The sequence below is a fragment of the Geotrypetes seraphini genome, chromosome 2, assembly GCF_902459505.1.
Source record: "Geotrypetes seraphini chromosome 2, aGeoSer1.1, whole genome shotgun sequence".
Lineage (NCBI taxonomy): Eukaryota > Metazoa > Chordata > Amphibia > Gymnophiona > Dermophiidae > Geotrypetes > Geotrypetes seraphini.
Window position 1 is genome coordinate 253,135,767 of NC_047085.1, and position 20,480 is coordinate 253,156,246.

The window sequence follows — 20,480 nt, forward strand, 5'->3', positions numbered from 1 at the left end:
GGAAAGGCACAGTAACAGAGCAAATGGAAGACACAGAGAGAAGAGAGGCAGTGGATGGAAGGAATTGAATGAGAACATGAAGAAAGCAGAAACCAGGCAACAAAGGTAGGAAAAAAAATTTTTTTTTTTTGCTTAAGGATAAAGTAGTATATTAGTTGTGTTGATAAAAATTTATAAACATTAGAGGCTCTGGTAGAAACCCGTTTACAAAGTATGCATTCTTCCCAATTAATATTTCCAAATTAATAAAGTCTTTTTGCTTATTTTTAAATGGGTTTCTACCAGAGCCTTTAATTCAGTAGCATAATTAAATGAAATAACTATTTCTGTAGTTTTATAGGGACGGGCGGGGATGTAGGGGATTCCTCGCGGGGACGGAGGGATTCCTCGCGGGGACGGGTGGGAGTCCTCACGGGGACGGGTGGGGACGGGTGGGACTTTGGCGGGGACGGGTGGGATCTCTGTCCCCGCGCAACTCTCTAGTGCTGGGCTAGACTGGGCCTTGAGCATTTGTGCATGCTCCTTAAAGCAGAACAATGTAGCATAAAACCTGCCTGGGGCTAGTGGCCTATCCTAAGCCAATGCACCTTCTGAGATGCACAGTAGGGACATATTGGGCGATACTGCTTCACTGAAGCAAATAATGAGACAGCAGTGGAGTAAAATGGTCATGAAAACACTGACGCTTAAGGGCTGCACAGCAAGTTCTGTACTGAACAGTCAAGCATATTCATAGCCTGCTCCTGTCCACAGAACTTACAATATTCCAGAAAAAAAGGGTACATGCAGATCCATAATGAAATTGGATTGTAAGAGGTTAACTTTCAAAAGCTAAACCTAGAGCAAAAGTTCTATTTTCTGGGAGTGCTGACAACTGTGAAGGTTCATGCCAAGAACATTTAAACACAGTCTATGCCAGTTAAAGGGCTCTCTCAGCATACAGATAAGCTGATTGACTGTCACATATCATAAGCCAATCAGCTGATTGTTCTGGTAATAGGATGCTATAAACCTGCAAAAGGATGGTCAACCACTATTCCTACTGCCCAGAGATTATGTGATCTTAGTTGGAAAGGACAAGTATGCATGTATGCTTGGTTTTTGGTTAGTATTAGGAACCAGTAGAATTACATGGAAATTAACACTTTGCAACAAATAGAACTGTCTAGGCCCTGACCAAAATGGGAGGATTAAGCATGTTAAAAATAGAATAAAATAAAAGCCTACATACAAGGATACCACAAAAAAAAAGAATATTGTAAAAGGGTGGCCTGTATTTTGGTGTTTTTTTTTTAAACAACAGAAAGCTTAGCAGTTCACTGTGAAGCACACACTATACTAGAATGGAGTGTTTTCCATAACATCTACAACGTAGGAAGCACTGAACCGACACTATAATTGCAAGCATAAAACAGTTTAAAAGTGCAAAAGCTCTGATTGGTCAGGCTAAAAATATTCCCAACTTAAATTCATCCATGCAGAAGGTATTACACAATTATAAATGATCAATATTTATTCCATTCTCCAAAGGTTCCAACAGCAGCAAGGAGAGTACAAGCTGAACTGCTGCTAGTCAGCAGTAAAGTGACTGAAACGCTATGCTATGGAGTAGGTATTGACAACTCATAATTATGAAAGGCCCCGTGGCATATTTGTTGAAAACCAAAACGTTTGAGTGATTCTAAAATTTTCTTCAGAAGACAAGAATGACTCATAAGACATTTCTGTTAACCTTCAAAACTGCATCTGTTCCGAGGGTACTGAGGCTGAGCTATAAATAGCTATTTCTGCAGTCTGTGGCTCTGGGACTGCAATTAGATTACAGAGTTATCGTAATAACCTTGAGGGAAAGCCAAGCAGGCAGAATTTATCTTATGGAGCAAACACAAGAGCGAAGGGACGTCCAGAATTTTCCCAATCCCCATCATTTCAGTAAAGGCAGCATGTATGCTTACCTCAGGCAGGAGTCTCTAACCTCAGCTCTTGCCTAGTCAACTTTTCAGGGTTTATTCCTGTTGAATGGGATGGGTGGGGGAGGGGTCTTTTTTATATGCATTTGACAATAATTGTTAGAATGTCAAGTGATTTGTACGAATTATTTGATTTAATTTTGTACACTTTTGCAAGAGTTAAAAAACTGAATAAAGAATTTAAAAAAAAAAACAAAAAAAAATCTTTTCAGGATTTCCAAAATGAAAATGCATGAGATCTATCTTAATTCAATGGAGGCAGTGCATGCAAATAGATCTCATGCATATTCCTTGAGAAAATCCTGAATACCCCACTGGGTTGCAGCCCTCGAGCACCGAGGTTAAACACCCCTGGTTTAGAGGAAAGCTTTCCAATACAGAGCAAGCATAAGGAGCAAATATTCCTCCCCAGTGAACAAAATCAGCTACATGCAGCTAGACTGAGGCTGAGCTGAATACAGCACAGGACAAAATGTCCTTAAAATCAGCAACCATGAGAGTTAATTTCCTCCGAAAGCCAGTATGAGCTCCATAAAGAGAGGAAGCATTAGCATGCAGCTGGGTAATTTATCAAATAGTACAAGAATCAGTACCATACCTGATGGATGATACCAGAGCCAGGTTTCCAGAATCCCACTCCATATTTAGCACCCGACGTGGCCAAGAAGTTATACACCTCCTGGTTAACATCCTAGTGCCAAAAGAAAAAGAGATATCAATACAAATATCCAACACTCAGATATTCTAATGTTGCCTTTCTTGGAGATGTGGGCTATCAAGAATAACAGTAACAGCAGGAGGGAGAGCCAGTGGAGAGAAGCTAAAGTGGTAGCAGCAGTTCTCATAACTTATGCGGATTTAATGACATTCAAGACAGCACAATTGTCACCAATGTTAGCATGCTGCCCACAAACTAGCCAATCAGAACCACCTTAGCATCCACAGAAGATTATTTGGTCAAACGATTTAGCAACTAGACTTTCTCCCATATAGTGACCCCTGTTCCTTGAACTTTGCACTCTACAGATACAGAATTGAAGAGGGAGCATAGATCTTTAAAGGAATACACTCTTCCCTACTAGCAACATCACCCTTGCTCCCTAATTTGCTGTCATTCATGCTGCTACCACTTCCTTATCTTGTGGCAGAAGTAACAGTACAAAAGTATATGTTTAAAAGACGTCCGATTTCTTCCGATTCTCTTCACTACCTCATCCTTCCCTTTAATTCATATTGTCTGCCTTAAGATCATCCTTTCCACAGACATTTAAAGAACATTTTATTTCTGTCTTCATGGTAGACAATCAGGGCTGGATTAATACTATATTAACCAATAGGCAAACATATCTTTGTGGACCTCAATTCACCCCCACCAAATGAGCAGAGAAGTGGTCTAATGGTTACAGCAGCTGCCTCAACACCCTGAGGGTGTCAATTTGATTCCCACTGCAGTTCCTTTTGACTGTCATTTAACATTTCATTGGCCTCGATTGTGTAAACCAGTGTTTCTCAACACGTAGTGAGCCGCTTGTGGGGAGTATGCGATGCCGGTGCTGTATGCCTCCCAATTTCCTTCTGCCGTCGCATATACACGATGCCGGCGCTGTATGTCTCCCTTCCTTCTACTGTCACGTTATCTCCCGCCTTCCTCGTCTTCTCTCCCCAGCCTCCCTCCCCCCTCCCCCAGAACAGCAGCAGCAGCAGCACACTGCGGGCTGGCCTAGCAAAGGCCCTGAGGCTACCTGATGGAATCGTTGGCTCAGCAGTACCTTTCTTCTCTCTAGCGGCAGCTCACTGTATATTTTTAACTTTCCCACCCAGCTGCCACCAGTGTTAGTTTAGCCTGGGGGTGGGAAGGAGGGATGTCACACTTGAGGGAAGGGGGAAAGAGAAAGCGTGAAAGAGGCAGAAAGTGTTGAACTCATTAAGAGACAGAGAGAGGGCAGAAAGGAGGGTAGGAGAAATGTCTCACTCAGGGGAAGGGGAGAGGGCAGAGTGTAAAAAGTTGGACTCATGGAGGTAGAGAGAGAGAGAGAGAGAGATGTTCATTGGGGGAGGGAATGAGGACTGGAAGAGAGGAAGCGTGCAGGAGGCAGAGAGAAAGAAATGTTGAACTGGTGGAAAGGAAGGAGAAATGTTGGATGTGGCAGTAGAGGAAGTGGGAGAGATGCACCCTGGATCTCTCTCTCTCTCTTTCCCCACTCCCTTTGCAGCAAGGGAGGAAATGAGAGAAGGATAGTGCAAGAGAAAGAGAGAGAGGGGGAGACATGATGTCAATGGGGGTGGATGAGAGGGGAAGAAAAGTTGGACTCATAGAGGGAAAGAGAGAGATGTTGGTTGGGGAAGGGAATGAGGTCCAGAGGAGAGGAAGTGTGCAGGAAGCAGAAATAAATATTGGATACACAGACAGAAGGAAGTGCAACCAGAGACTAATGAAATCACCTAACAAAGGTAGGAAAAATGATTTTATTTTCAATTTAGTGATCGCAATGTGTCAGTTTTGAGAATTTATATCTGCTGTCTATATTTTGCACTATATTTGTCTATTTTTCTATAGTTGTTACTGAGGTGACATTGCATATTTTAAAGTCATCTGCCTTGGCCTCTTTGAAAAAAAAACCACGAATATAAATGATAATTAACATTTTCTCTGCGTACAGTGTGCTTTGTGGGGGGTTTTATTATGTGGTTACCATTATGTATTAATAAGATCATATTGTGCGTATATGAAAAATTGCATTACAATTAGTACTGTTATTATGGGGGTGGGGTTTGAGGCAAAGCTTGGGCAGGTCTGGGGCGGAGCTTGAGTAGGGGTACTCGATTGATATTTGTTAGGCTTAGGGGGTACTTGGCTTGAAGAAGTTGAAAAACACTCTGTAAACCACACAGAAAAAACAATATATCAAGTGTCATCCCTTTATGTCTATTTCTGGTCTTTAGCTCCTTGCTTCCTCCTCCCCCCCACCCCCTACGATTACCTCTTCTGCAATGCCTTGAGGAAAAACCACAGAGACAGGTTTTGGAAGTGAGAACTGCACAGGAGGGAGACTTTCTGGCCAGTCCTGGTTTTAACTTATCTCCTAAAGTAGGGTGACATTTGTGGTGCTTGATTCTACCCATTGACATCAGTATCGCAAGTCACTTTAAACAGAGCATAGAGGGTACAATCTAAGCCGTGGCAGGTACAATTCTGGTACCCTTGTTGGGTAGACTGGACACACGATACAGGTCTTTATCTGCCATGATTTACTATGTCACTATAACTATATAATCCACTGGGATAGGGCTATCCAAAATCCAGAGCTGGTCTAAATCTCCTTCCTGGAACTGGACAACTTCACAGCAGCACACTGTGTACAAAACACAGGGTCTCAGCTAGTGCATGCTCACAGGCCATCTCTTGCACAGAACCCAGAAGCAGGAGGGGCCACTATGTCTACACACAGATTTAGCCTTTGCACTCATGAGTTCTAGTGTGACCATATGGCTCCAGAAAAAAGGGGACGGATTGAGACATCCGGGTTTTACTTCCATTGAAAGCAACCAAGATGTCTCAATCTGTTCTCCTTACTTCCATTGCTTTCAATGGAAGTAAAACCCGGATGTCTCAATCCGTCCCCTTTTTTCTGGAGCCATATGGTCACACTACTCATGATGACCTATACTCTTAGGGGAATTTCACAAACACCCAAAACAATAATTCAAAATTCTGCACAGAATTTTAAAATACTGTGCACAAATCATACACTTTTTTGTGTAGAATTACCCCATCATAAAGCCTAACTCTATCTTGCTTCAGCTGCAGTTCTCTCTCCCTCTAGCACCCAGTAAAACCACCATCCTTTATATCACCAAGGTTCCCCCCATGAACATTCCCCACTTATCTTCTCGCAAATCTCCAGATAAATATCCCATCTATTTTACTTCCCTTTCTCCCACATCTCTCATTTCTCTCCCAAACATATACCTAGCTTGCATAACATAAGAATAGCCTTACTGGGCCAGACAATGGTCAGGGCAGGATTAATTCATCGAGGGCCCCTAAGCACACACTGGGCCCCCTGCCCCACCCCGCCCCCATTTATTTACCCATTTTCTTCCTTACTTCTTTATTTCCACTTTATTTCTTTTACTTTAAAATTCAAAACAAACAACAAAGATTACCATACCAGTGCCAGTGTACAGTTTTTCTTCTATGCAACCTCTCTGAACAAATTTCCCCTTCCTTCCTAGAGCTGGTACGGCTTTGGGAAGTCCACCAATTGATATTTTGCATATGGGTAGGAGGCATGGGGGCAAGAAAATTTAGTGCCCGTCATTTTATTGGATTAATACATTTCTCACTTAGCTTTCAGAGGTTAAAACCTCTTTCTTCAGGTCAGTAAACTATACTGCTGTTACAGTATCCCTGTCCTGATCTGAGGAAGCACAGTTACTTACCGTAACAGGTGTTATCCAAGACAAGCAGGCAGATATTCTCTACATGTGGGTGACGCCACCGACGGAGCCCCCTAATGGACGTTTTCGCAAGCAGACTTGCTTGAAGACCTTCAAGCTTGTGATTGGCCCGCGCATGCGTGCGTGCCCCTCCCGCCCGGTCTAGGGCATGCGTCTCCTCAGTGTGTCCTCAGTTCAGATAGCTAGCAAAGAAGCCAACCAAGGGGAGGTTGGTGTGTTGTGAGAATATCTGCCTGCTGTCCCTGAATAACACCTGTTACGGTAAGTAAATGTGCTTTATCCCAGGACAAGCAGGCAGCATATTCTCAACATGTGGGAGACCTCCAAGCTAACCAGAATGGGATGGAGGGAGAGTTGGCAATTAAGGAGAACAGATTTTGCAAAACGGACTGGCCAAAATGGCCATCATGCCTGGAGAAAGTATCCAGACAGTAGTGCGAGGTAAACGTATGAACCGAGGACCAAGTGGCAGCTTTACAGATTTCCTCGAGCGGAGTTGAGTGGAGGAAAGCAACAGACGCCGCCATCGCTCTGACCTTGTGGCCAGTGACTCAACCTGGGAGGGAGAGACCAGCCTGAGCGTAACAAAAAGAGATACAAGCGGCCAACCAGTTAGAAATGGTCCGCTTAGAAACAGAACGACCCAAGCAATTAGGATTGAAGGAGATGAACAGCTGGGGAGCAGTACGATGAGGAGCGGTGTGCTTCAAGTAGAAGACCAGCGCACGCTTACAATCAAGAGAATGCAGAGCCACTTATCCAGGGTGAGAATGGGGCTTCGGAAAAAACACAGGGAGAACAATGGATTGGTTGATGTGAAACTCAGAAACAACCTTAGGCAAGAACTTAGGATGGGTACGGAGAACCACCTTATCATGATGGAAGACGGTGAAAGGAGGGTCCGCTACCAAGGCTTGAAGCTCACTGACCTGATGGGCAGAAGTGAGAGCGATAAGAAACACAACAATATAATTTTTATTTGAAAGTTTGTTTTACTTACTTTAAGAAGGGTGGGAGGGAGGGGATTTCTATTTTTGTTTATGAGGATTTGATTAAGAATTTTAAGTGCTGTATTGAAATTATAATGGATATATTTATGTACACTTATTGTCTGTTTTAAAATGACTCAAGAAATTTAGTTACTTTAAGAAGGGTGGGGGGTGGGGATGTATATTTTTGTTCTAGATGATATGATTAAGAATTTCAAGTGTTATATTGAAAGTTTAATGGATATTTTATTGTACACTTGATTAAGATTTAAAATGAATAAAGAATTTAAAACAAGAAACACAACTTTCCAAGTAAGAAACTTCAAGTGAGCCCGCGCCAGCGGCTCGAACGGGGGGTTTCATCAAGCGAGCAATGACCACGTTAAGATCCCAAACCACAGGAGGCTTAAGGGGCGAATGAACGTGGAGAAGGCCTTTCATGAAGTGGGAAACCACAGGATGAACAGATAGGCTTCCCGTCAATTGGCTGATGAAAAGCAGCAATGGCGCTAAAGTGGACTCGAACCGATGAGGACTTGAGACCAGCAAAGTGTAACAGATAGTCCAGGACAGCAGATAAGGAGGCAGTCAGCGGCTCCTGCTGTCGAGTAGCACACCAGGAAGAAAAACGGTAACATTGGTGAGTGGACTCCTTCCGAGACGCCTCCAGGACATCCAGCACAGGCTGGGAGAACTGGAATGAGGGCATCAAGTCTTGAGGAACCAAGCCGTTAAGTGTAGAGACTGCAGGTTGGGATGAAGTAGAGAACCCCGACTCTGCATAAGCAGAAAAGGAAAAACAGGCAGAAGAAGAGGCTCCCCAGAACTGAGTTGTAACAGGAGGGAGAACCAGGGCTGTCGGGGCCACCGAGGAGCTATCAGAATCATGGTGGCACTCTTGGACTTGAGCCTGACAAGAGTCTTTAGAATCAGAGGGAATGGAGGGAACGCATATAGAAACAGGTTCGTCCAATCCAGCAGAAAAGCATCCGCCTCGAGTCTGAGTGGGGTGTAGACCCTGGAGCAGAAGCGGGGTAAATTGTGATTGGGGGGGACGCGAACAGATCAATGTCCGGAGTCCCCCAACGAGCAAACACCTGACGCAGGGTCAAGGAATGGATGGACCATTCGTGAGGCTGCAGACAACTACGATCATTTTGGTAAAGGTGAAAAGTGTTATTGTCAGACCAAATAGTAGTGCTGAGAACTAGCAATGTCTCTCCAGCATCTGGAACCTCAGGAACTTCCTATGAGCCAGAAATATAGGAATATGCAAGCAAGCCTCTGTCAAATCCAGTGAGGCCAGCAATTTCCCCAGAACCACCAGGGCTATGACTGAACCCACTGTCTCCATCCAGAAACGGGGCACTTTGAGTGCTGCATTGACCAACTTCAATCCAGGATTAGCCTCCAGTTGTCTTAGAGAACATGCCCAGGTCCGATTTCTCAGTCAGTACAGGTTCTATGGCTTGAATATTCATGAGCCATTCTACACTCACTCAGACTGACTGCTCTCTCTAACCATCTGGCCAGAGAAACCACAAATAAGTCCAGCAGAGGACAAAAGAAATGAAGCTTGTTGCCCTCCTGCATAATATCAAATACACAGAGGTCCAAGCAAAATCTCACCCAAGCCTCCCAGTAAGCTGACAACTGTCCTCCTGTGTGTGGCAGGTCGGTGACTGGCCTGGCGTCATTGAGACTTTTGGGGGCTGAGCTTGCCAGGAGCTGTAATAAGATCTTTGAGCAGCTGAGGGCCGACAAAACTGTCGAGAACCACAAAAATTACTTTGGGTTGTCCTGCCAGGGACATATGGTCTACTGTCTGGCAAAGACTTAGGGCAATGATCCGTCACACTGGCCATAAGATCATCCCAGCCCTTGCCAAAGGGCATTTGGCCTTTGAAAAGTAGCCTTAGACATAGAATCTCCCGCCCACTGCCTAATCCAGAGCATTCTACGGGTACAGATGTAATAAGTAAAGACCTTGCTCATGACCCTAAACATGTCATATAGAGCATCTGCCACATAATTCACCCCCAAAGCTAGTAACTGGGAGTATGCGATCTCCTGCTCTGCTGGAGCCTGATGCAATTTAGTATGACAGGTGAATGGAACTAAGGAAGCCACTGCTTTCAGCCCTAGAGCTGAAGCCTCAACAGTCTTTTGAGGATCAAATCCACTCTGCGGTCTTGCACATCCTTCAAAATCACTCCACCTCTGCTAAGCAGAGAAGTTTACCTGTTAACGTACTACTAGTGAATCCATCTCAAGCGGGATAAACACTGTTGAAAATCTGGAGCCAGCAGATACAAATTTGTCATAGTCCTGGCAACCCATAAGGGACCCTCAGGGGCTTCCCAATGCTCCATTAAGCACAGTTACTTACCGTAACAGGTGTTATCCAGGGACAGCAGGCAGATATTCTTAACGTATGGGTGACGTCACCGACGGAGCCCCGGTACGGACTTTTTAACTAGAAAGTTCTAGTTGGCCTCACCGCGCATGCGCGAGTGCCTTCCCGCCCGACGGAGGAGTGCGTGGTCCCCAGTTAAGATAAGCCAGCTAAGAAGCCAACCCGGGGAGGAGGGTGGGACGTAAGAATATCGGCCTGCTGTCCCTGGATAACACCTGTTACGGTAAGTAACTGTGCTTTATCCCAGGACAAGCAGGCAGCATATTCTTAACGTATGGGTGACCTCCAAGCTAACAGAGAGGGAGGGGGGATGGTTGGCCATTAGGAAAATAAATTGTGTAACAAAGATTGGCCGAAGTGTCCATCCCGTCTGGAGAAGGCATCCAGACAGTAGTGAGTAGTGAACGTGTGAACTGAGGACTAAGTGGCAGCCTTGCAGATTTCCTCGATGGGCGTGGAGCGGAGGAAAGCCACAGAAGCAGCCATAGCTCTGACCCTGTGGGCTGTGACAGCACCTTCCAGTGAGAGACCGGCCCGAGCATAACAGAACGCAATGCAGGCAGCAAGCCAGTTGGAAAGCGTCCGTTTAGAGACAGGATGACCTAGGCGGTTAGGGTCGAAGGACAAAAAGAGCTGAGGGAACGAGCGGTGGGCCCTGGTACGGTCAAGGTAGTATGCAAGGGCACGCTTACAGTCCAGCCTGTGCAACGCCTGTTCCCCAGGATGAGAATGGGGCTTAGGGAAAAAGACAGGCAACACAATGGACTGGTTGAGGTGAAATTCCGAGACCACCTTGGGAAGGAATTTAGGATGGGTACGCAGAACCACCTTGTCATGGTGAAAAACAGTGAAAGGTGGGTCGGCGACCAGTGCTTGCAGCTCACTAACCCTCCTGGCAGAGGTGATGGCAATGAGGAAAAGCACCTTCCAGGTAAGAAATTTGAGCGAAGTTGTGGCAAGAGGCTCAAAAGAAGGTTTCATGAGGGCAGATAAAACCACATTCAGGTCCCAGACGACTGGAGGAGGCTTCAGAGGTGGTTTGACATTGAAGAGGCCTCTCATGAACCGGGAAACCAGTGGGTGAGCCGTGAGAGGTTTTCCGAGGATAGGCTCATGAAACGCAGTGATGGCACTGAGATGGACTCTGATTGAGGTAGACTTGAGGCCAGCGTCAGACAGAGAGAGCAAATAGTCCAGTACAGTTTCCACCGCCAAAGAGGTGGGATCGTGGTGATGTAAGAGACACCAAGAGGAGAACCTGGTCCACTTCTGATGGTAACATTGGAGGGTGGCTGGTTTCCTGGAGGCATCCAAAATACGACAGACAGGCTGAGACAGATTGTGTGGAGAGGTCAGCCCGAGAGAAACCAAGCTGTCAGGTGGAGCGAGGACAGATTGGGATGCAGTAGAGACTGATGCTGCTGTGTAAGTAGCGTAGGAAACACAGGGAGAGGAATGGGCTCCCTGGAGCTGAGCTGGAGCAGGAGGGAGAACCAGTGTTGGCGAGGCCACCGAGGGGCAATGAGAATCATGGTGGCTTTGTCCCTGCGGAGTTTGAATAACGTCCGCAACATCAGCAGCAGTGGAGGAAAGGCATAGAGGAACTGATCCGTCCAGTTGAGAAGGAATGCATCCGGGGCCAGATGATGAGGAGAGAAGAGTCTGGAGCAGAACTGGGATAGCTGATGGTTGTGAGGAGCTGCAAAGAGGTCCACCTGAGGAGTGCCCCACTGAGCAAAGATGGAGCGGAGTGTGGGAGGATCCAGGGTCCACTCGTGAGGTTGAAGGATGCGGCTGAGATTGTCGGCCAGGGAATTCTGTTCGCCCTGGATATAGACAGCCTTGAGGAAGAGACTGTGGGCCATGGCCCAGGTCCAGATGTGGATGGCCTCCTGACAGAAGAGGGGAGATCCGGTGCCGCCTTGCTTGTTTATGTAGTACATGGCGACTTGGTTGTCTGTGCACTGGAGAAGAACCTGAGGGTAGAGAAGGTGCTGGAAGGCCTTGAGAGCATAGAACATGGCCCTGAGTTCCAGGAAATTGATGTGATGTTGACGCTCCTGAGGGATCCAGAGTCCCTGGGTGCGAAGATCTCCCAGGTGAGCTCCCCATGCATAGGGGGAGGCATCTGTGGTTATGATCATGGAGTGAGGGGGTAGATGAAAGAGTAGAACCCTGGAAAGATTGAAGGAGTTCAACCACCATTGAAGAGATTGCTGAAGAGACGATGTCACAGAGATGGGATGAGAAAGAGGATCCGTGGTCTGTGACCATTGGTTGGCTAGAGTCCATTGAGGTGTCCTGAGGTGGAGTCGTGCCAGAGGAAGCACATGGACCGTCGAGGCCATGTGGCCCAGGAGGACCATCATCTGCCGAGCTGGGATGGAATGATGAAGGAGCACCTGACGACAGAGGTGGAGCAGGGTCCGTTGTCGGTCGGAGGGGAGAAACGCCCTCATCAGAGTGGTGTCAAGAACTGCACCAATGAACTGAAGTCGCTGTGTGGGAAGTAGGTGCGACTTGGGGTAGTTGATCTTGAACCCCAGGAGATGGAGGAAAGAGATGGTGTGTTGAGTGGCTTGTAGCACAAGCGGAGATGTAGGTGCTTTCACCAACCAATCGTCCAAGTAGGGGAACACCTGGAGGTCGTGAGACCTGAGGAAGGCCGCCACCACAATAAGGCACTTGGTGAACACCCTGGGTGATGATGCGAGGCCAAAGGGTAGCACTTTGTACTGATAGTGATAGTGCTGTATCTGAAACCGTAGGTAGGGACGTGAAATCGGATTGATTGGGATGTGAGTGTAGGCCTCCTTGAGGTCTAGGGAACATAGCCAGTCGTGTTGAGAGAGAAGAGGGTAAAGCGTGGCAAGGGAGAGCATTCTGAATTTTTCCTTGACCAGACACTTGTTGAGGTCCCGGAGATCGAGGATGGGACGGAGGTCTCCTGTCTTCTTGGGAACCAGGAAGTAGCGGGAGTAGAATCCCTGACCCCTTTGGTCTGAGGGTACCTCTTCAATGGCATTGAGAAGAAGGAGGGATTGGACCTCCCTCAGGAGGAGGAGGGATTGGGAGGAGTGAGAAGCAGACTCTATGGGAGGATTGTCTGGTGGAAGAGTCTGGAAGTTGAGAGAGTAGCCGTGGCGAATGATGTTCAGGACCCATTGGTCTGATGTGATGACCTCCCAACGGCTGAGGAAGAGTTGGAGGCGTCCTCCGATAGGCTGAGGAAGAGGCAATGATGGTGGGAGACTGGCTATGCCCTGGAGAAAGGAGTCAAAAGGGTTGAGATGGTTTTGACGGAGGGAGAGGCTTGGCAGGCTGAGACTGGGAACGAGCCTGAGGTTGGTGCTGGTGACGGGGACGGCGAGGCTGCTGCTGAGGCGGGTTGAGAGGTCTGGCCGAGAACCTGCGTTGGTAAGAGGACTGCTGTCTGTAGGGGCGAGCAGGCGGAGTCTTCTTTTTGGGTTTGACCAGAGTGTCCCACCTAGTCTCGTGTGCTGAGAGTTTCTGGGTGGTCGAGTCCAGGGATTCCCCGAAGAGTTCATCACCAAGACAAGGTGCGTTAGCCAGGCGGTCTTGGTGGTTAATGTCGAGGTCAGAAACTCTCAGCCAGGCCAGACGCCGCATGGCAACAGCCATGGCAGATGCTCTAGAGGTCAGCTCAAATGAGTCATAAATGGAGCGTACCATGAATTTCCGAAGTTGGAGCAGACTGGAAATTTGTTGTTGGAAAAAAGGGACCTTATGTTCAGGAATGTATTTTTGTAAGGAGGAGAGTTGTTGCACCAGATGCTTCATATAGAAGGAGAAGTGAAAGGTGTAATTATTTGCCCTGTTGGCCAGCATGGCATTCTGGAAAAGGCGCTTGCCAAATTTATCCATCGTTTTGCCCTCTCTGCCAGGAGGGGTGGAGGCATAGACACTGGAGCCCTGAGTTTTCTTTAAGGTGGACTCCACCAGGAGAGATTCATGGGACAATTGAGGCTTGTCAAACCCTGGGATTGGAATGACCCGGTACAAGCTATCCAGTTTGCGAGAGGCCCCAGGGACAGTGAGGGGGTTCTCCCAGTTTTTATAAAAAGTTTCCTGTAGGATGTCGTGGACGGGTAACTTAAGGAATTCCTTGGGAGGTTGCTCAAAGTCCAGGGCATCGAGGAAAGCCTGGGACTTTTTAGAATCGGACTCTAAAGGAATGGAAAGAGCAGCCGACATCTCCCTGAGGAACTTGGTTAAAGAGGACTGCTCAGGCTTTGAACCGGTGTCAATCGTTGAGGGTTCCTCGTCCGTCGAGGAAGCGTCTTCCTCGGTACCATGTGGGGATTCTTCCCATAAGTCAGGGTCCCTGATGTCGGGGTGTGCACGGCGGGTCATCGGTGTGGAAGGCTCGGCATGGCGGGTCTTAGAGAGAGACTTGCCCGAGCGTACCGAGGCGGTACCGGGAGAGGAAGACCGGTGCCGTTCCTGGTACCGGGAAGGGTCGGCATCAGAACGGGCCTGTACCGCAGGTTGGGAACGGTGTGGTTCAGCCGAGAGCACCGGCATGGATGTGTTAAGCGGTACCGAGGGGGTCGACACCGATGGAATCGTGCGAGGCTCGGACTGGTCCTGCACCGGAAGGTGTGAGGCCAGCAGTGCCGGCAACAGTTGTTGGAGTTGTTGCTGCAGCTGCTCCTGTAATTGAGTCTGGAGTATGGCCGCGATGCGGTCGTCCAGTGGAGGCACCGGTACCGCTTTTTTCTTTTTCGGTACCATAGGTGCCGCTCTACGCTCCGGCGATGAGGAGGCCGATGACGAGGCACTCACCAATATCGGAGCGGAGCGTTTGCGGGGTCGGTGCGGTGCCGGAAGAACCTGCGTCGCAACCGTGGCAGGAGGGCGCTCAAGGGAAGTGGAAGGCTTCTTAGCCGGCTTACCTGGGGCCAGCGACCCTAAAGAAGGATCTGGCGTCGTCGAAGTAGTCGGTGCCGACTTTTGAGATGCCGTCGACGTCGCGGCAGGTTCCATGGCAGATCCGGTGCCGAAGAGAATATTTTGCTGGATCTGCCTATTTTTCAATGTGCGCTTTTTAAGAGTCGCACAGCAGGTGCAGGTGTCAGCCCGATGCTCCGGACCCAAGCACTGCAGGCACCAATTGTGCGGGTCGGTGAGAGAGATCGGGCGTGCACACCGCTGGCACTTCTTTTTTTTTTTATTTTATATTTATCAAATTTTACATTTTATAAATCAAGTATCCACTTGTACAGAAAGTTGAAGAAAAGCAGAAAAATAATACTCATAGGTAAAATACATAATAATCAACTAAATAAAAATAAATGTTTAGCTTAAATTCAGCTCAAGTCCTCTAAATTAGATCCAAGATGGATGAGGCGGACATATTAACAGATGCTGACAAATATCAAATCAAGTATTAGGAAAACAAAGTCCCTTAGCTGAGGAAGGATATCATTTATTCAATTGGACCTCGCTTGATTTCCCTTCATCCAGTCGAGTTCCTGCCAGAAAAGCTGTCAACTGGAATGGCTCAAAGAATACATATTTCTTCATATGGTACTGTATTACACATTTGCAAGGGTGTCGTAGGAAAAAGGTCCCTCCAAGAGATATAACACCTGGCTTCATCAAAAGAAACTCTCGCCTTCTTCTCTGGGTTTCCCGTGCCAAATCTGGGAACATTAATATTTTATGTCCAAGAAATTCTTTCATTTTATTCCTAAAGTACATTCTAAGCAACCAGTTTTTATCTGGTGCAAGGGCCACCGTAAGAAGCAATGTTGCCGGAGATGCTAGCTCTCTGTCCGAAAGTTCCAAGATTGCTGAAACATTAAGTGGTTGATTATCCTCCTGTTGTTTAAGTGGTAATTTAGTAGTTTTCATTGGTAAGTAATATACTTGAGTAAGTGGTGGTAATGTATCCTCTGGAATACCCAAAATCTCTACCATATAACGTTTCATCATATCTCTAGGTGTCACAGAGGCTATCTTAGGAAAATTAATCAAGCGGAGATTATTATTACGAGAAAAGTTCTCCAAATTTTCCAATTTTCTACGCAAACTTGTGTTATCTTTTACCATTGCTTCATTAAGCTGTTTTGATGCTTTTAACTCCTGTTGTATATTCAGAATTGAGTTCTTGGATTCATCAACTTCAACTTTTATATTTTTTATATCATTTTCTTGATGAGTAATTTTATTTTCCAGCTGCAAAAGCTGGGGCTTAACAGACTTGGCTAGGTCAGCAACTAAATCCCAGATTGAGTCCAGTGTTACTTCTCTGGGTTTTTCAATAACATATGAAAGATTGGGAATTTGAATAGTCTCACCGGTTAGTTGATTCTGGCAATCCTTCTGCTGGGCTGAAATGATCCCTGATGTTTCCAAATCCTCTGTACTTCTTGGACTCACCTGGAAACTCAGGGAGTCCATCTCCACGCTCCCCTCTCTGTTCTTCCTGGCCTCCGAGGGTAGGTGCTTGCTTCCTTCCGGGAGCTCCTCCACTCGTGGGGAGCTGGTAACCTGAGGAGGTGGGGGAGGTGCCCTAGCGTCGGGGCTGAGCGTAGTCTCTAGCCCCAAGGAGATCACCTCATTCCCGCCTCTCTGAGGCGTCTCCAGCGGGGGGGGGTGCCGACGCTGCCGGGATATCCTGCATCCGACGCAGGAGCTCTTCAATATTGCCGAAAGAGGGGACCGCTAAACGCCGCGAGGCTCCAGCGGCGCTGCGGCCTCTCCTCTTCGGCATCTCAAGTAGGTAATCGCTCCAAAAAGAAAATTTTTTCAAATCAGACTTCTCCGGCGTGCTACTCAGCGTCCGGGACCATCGGCCATCTTGGATCAGGTGCCCCGCTGGCACTTCTTAAAGCCCGGTTGAGGGGGCATGAAGGGAAACACGGCCTCCGCAAAATCAAAGCTGGAGGCCTGTATGGTGGCAACAGGCCCCGCCGGGGCCGGGCCTAAAAAATAAGAAAACTGGGCGAGTTTTTTTTTTTTTTTAAGAAATAAAAGCAAAGGAATCCGAAAGGAAAAAAATTAAAGAACAAGAAAAAATACGTGAGCGGGAAGGCAGAAAATAGTTTTTCAACGGCCGTTGAAAACACATGCGTCTTCTTCGCTCCGCGGAAACGAAGAAACTGGGGACCACACACTCCTCCGTCGGGCGGGAAGGCACTCGCGCATGCGCGGTGCGGCCAACTAGAACTTTCTAGTTAAAAAGTCCGTACCGGGGCTCCGTCGGTGACGTCACCCATACGTTAAGAATATGCTGCCTGCTTGTCCTGGGATAAGCATCATTATAATGTCAGGATGCAAAGAAATAAAAGTGGTTTGAGGCTTAGAGCTGCTTAGACAAAACATTGAGCAGCAAAGGTCTGTGGCAGAACCAGTTTCAAAACCTGCAATGATTCTGTGATAACCTCCAGCAAAGCTGCTGGCTTAAAAAGGCAGCACTCCATTGGGTTCTTTCCTTGGTACAGGGCTGCCATGGACTCCTGGCTGTGATCCCCAGCTTGAGACCCTAAATCCTCCAAAACTGAAGATTTATTTTGAGGGAATAAAGGCATTGACTACAATCCCCAGTCCTCACAGTCTCTCTCTGACTGGACTTCCAATCCCTGCAGGGGAATCTTTGGAGGTGGCACTGCACACTGAGGGGCAAACCCCCTTGTCCAACAGCTAGTGGGACCCCAGGCAGTGTAGAATGACTCTGATAAGCCAAATAGGTTTCAAATATCAAACCAACAAAATCAGGGGTAAAGCCCTAAACAGTTGTAAGGACTCTCTCCTTGTCTCCTCAGGGGTCCAGAGGCAACTGCGCATCTACGGATCACTGCATCGCTAACCCAGGACTCTAGAAGGGATTTTTGTCCCAACAAATGAGCCACCTGCGACAAGAAGGGGAATATGGACTCGGCCGGCCATCTAGAGCAAATCTGACATGAATTAGGGATAAAACCAATCTGAGGAGTCCATCTCTATCTATTTTAATCAAAACTGATGTGTTTTAGAGGCAGACAGGCTTTTAAAATCAGATCATGAAATCCAAGATGGCCACCATGGCGGAGTTTTGGCACCAAAAACAGCCCAGGAGAGCTAAATAAAAGCAAAATAAATTTCATAAAAGGGGTCTTTGAAGGTAGGAGATCCAAATCCCAGCCCTAGAAACCTCTAAAAAGGCAATTAGAAGACACCCCCCCCAAAGTCTCCCATAGACCACAATGGTCTGTACTCACATTTACGGTGCTGCTGTGCTAAAACAGTAGCTGGAATATGGAGAAGACTACTGTCTCAGGCAAGCATGTATACTGACTCCAAATACTTGTTTCTTCGGGCTGCCAATTAGACTAAGGTTTAGCTTAAGACCTCAATCCCCACAGCATCTCATGTATCGGTGGGAGGTGGGGGGGGGGGGGGGGAACGACATACGGCCAGCACCCAACAGAGCCCTCAGGATCAACACAGGGCCATACAGCCTGCACTCAAGTTCCAGTAATAACCAGGAACAAGCCTTGCTACTAGGGGAACAGTCCCCGAGCCTTCTAAAAGTAATAGTGCAAACTGGCTAGGTAGGTGCCCTGAAAAAGGGTTGCCCTCCCAGCTACAGACTTCTGACAAGAGAGTCAGTAAGAGTGGGAACCTCTGAAGCACCGAAAAGCCTCAAATTCAGGATAAAAAAAGCTCAAAAATAACAAACTGAAATCAGAGCAGATGAGACAGACAAGACAGACACCTTCAACTCACATGTAGAAGGTAAAAACAAGGAGCTGCAGCACAGGCCAGAGATATAGTAAGCAGAGCCAAAAAAATATACTTGATGCCTTCTCCACAACTCGCAATTTGAGGTGAATGATGCCGTGGTTCATGACTCATATGCCTTTTACACTAGAATCCCAATTACTGCCTTCCCTAACTTTTCTCCACCTACTTAATCTGTTGCTAATTTTTTTACATTCCTCTTCCACTCTCCTTCCCTGTATCTCCTGCCACCCAGACAGCTGCTGCAATTTCTGCCCATCTCTCTTTTCACTTCCCTTACCCCATTGTCCCAACACTGCCAAATCAGAAACATTCGCCATTGGTTTTGCAATACTGCACCATACCTTGGCCCTACGCAGGTCCTTGTCGCCTCCAAGCTGAGCCTCGATGAGGTGGTCACAGTGAATTGTGGAGGGAACAGCTACCTTAGGCAGTCCACTGCTAATAAACTGAAGCATTGCCATCTGGGCAGTGGCATCCTGCATGGCAACACGATCTGGGCGCAGGCGCAGGTAGGTCTTGCCCCTCTCGATATCCTGCTTAGCTGGGTCATCCAGATGGCCATAAACAATCTTTTCTGATAACGTCAAAGGTCGATTCAGTCTGCAAGTAAGAATTAAGTCACTGCAATATTTACTATTTTAATAAGTGAGGAACTTTGTAAACAATGCGTGGTCTGATGTCTCAACACGCTTACCATATATTCAAGTCCATACCATATAAAGTTTTCAAAATGAAGATCAACGGGCTCCTTTTACAAAGGTGTGTTAGGGCCTTAACGCGCTAAAATGCCGCACGCGCTAGCTGCTACCTCTTGAGCAGGGGGTAGTTTCTCGGGTAGCGCGCGCTAATCCAGTGCGTGCGCTAAAAACGCTAGCGCACCTTTGTAAAAGGAGCCCAAAGTCTTAGACAAAATTAGAGACTCAGTAGGGACCCCATGAAAACCAACTAGAACTGGAAAGAGAATTTTCAGCATTGTGTATTTAACCTCCTTAAGGTCCTAAGTTATCTCAGAAAGGTTTGTGGCATGTGTATGTATAAATTAACAGGTTTACACAAATAAATGGCCCACTTAATTTAAGTAGTGATTTTAGAAATGCCTCTATTTACATGTGCATATCTATGGTATTTGCAGATATTTATTTTTATTAAAAGATTTATATACTACCCTACAGACAAAAGCTCCCCATTCAAGGCAGTGTTCATTTACAACCAGCTAAGGAGCAGTATCAAAATAAATCATCCTCTAGAGCAGTGGTCTCAAACTCAAACCCATTGCAGGGCCACATATTGGATTATTTCTATGGAAAGAGGATGGAATAAAATATTTAGGCATTTGGATAAAAAAACACGTTGGATGAAACAATGAAAGTGAATGAAAAATTTTTATTACAGAAGGTAACAGAAATGTGCGAGCAGTGGAATCCTTTACATCTTTCTTGGGTGGGGAGAGTCCAAACTATTAAAATGATGATATTGCCTGTGGTTTGTTATCAAATGGGTATATGACCAGTTTTTTTTTTAAGGAGTCCTTTTATAAAAAGTTAAATAGTATTCTTTCAAAATTTATTTAGATAGGTAAAATTGCTAGAATTTTGTTAGTATCTTTACAAAAGCCAATTGCGGAGGGAGGGGTACATTTTCCCAATTTTATAGGTATCATCAATCCTATATTTTGCGCCAAGGTATGTATTGGGTCCTCCCAGAGCTCATTGAAAATTTCTCAGATTGGTTGTGGTTGGAATGGCGACTCATGTTTCCTCTGCGACTATGTCATGTTCTCAGTATCAAAATGCCTAGATTATATAAAGAAAACAGAATTTTAATGGATATATGGAAAATCTTACGATATGTCAACAATTTAACACCTATCCCAATACATAAATCAACAAATCA

General features: G+C 46.5%; 1 protein-coding gene across 2 annotated transcripts in view; it reads right to left on the reverse strand.

The window, feature by feature from the left end:
• ACO2 (aconitase 2) overlaps nt 1-20,480 on the reverse strand; it is a 183,014-nt gene that overhangs the window by 136,622 nt on the left and 25,912 nt on the right. For both annotated transcript variants that reach the window (XM_033929388.1, XM_033929389.1), the window contains exons 3-4: nt 18,929-19,187; nt 2,569-2,661 (exon numbers count right to left, since the gene is read on the reverse strand). In XM_033929388.1, the coding sequence (XP_033785279.1) occupies nt 2,569-2,661; nt 18,929-19,187 (352 nt within the window). The remainder of the gene's footprint in view (nt 1-2,568; nt 2,662-18,928; nt 19,188-20,480) is intronic.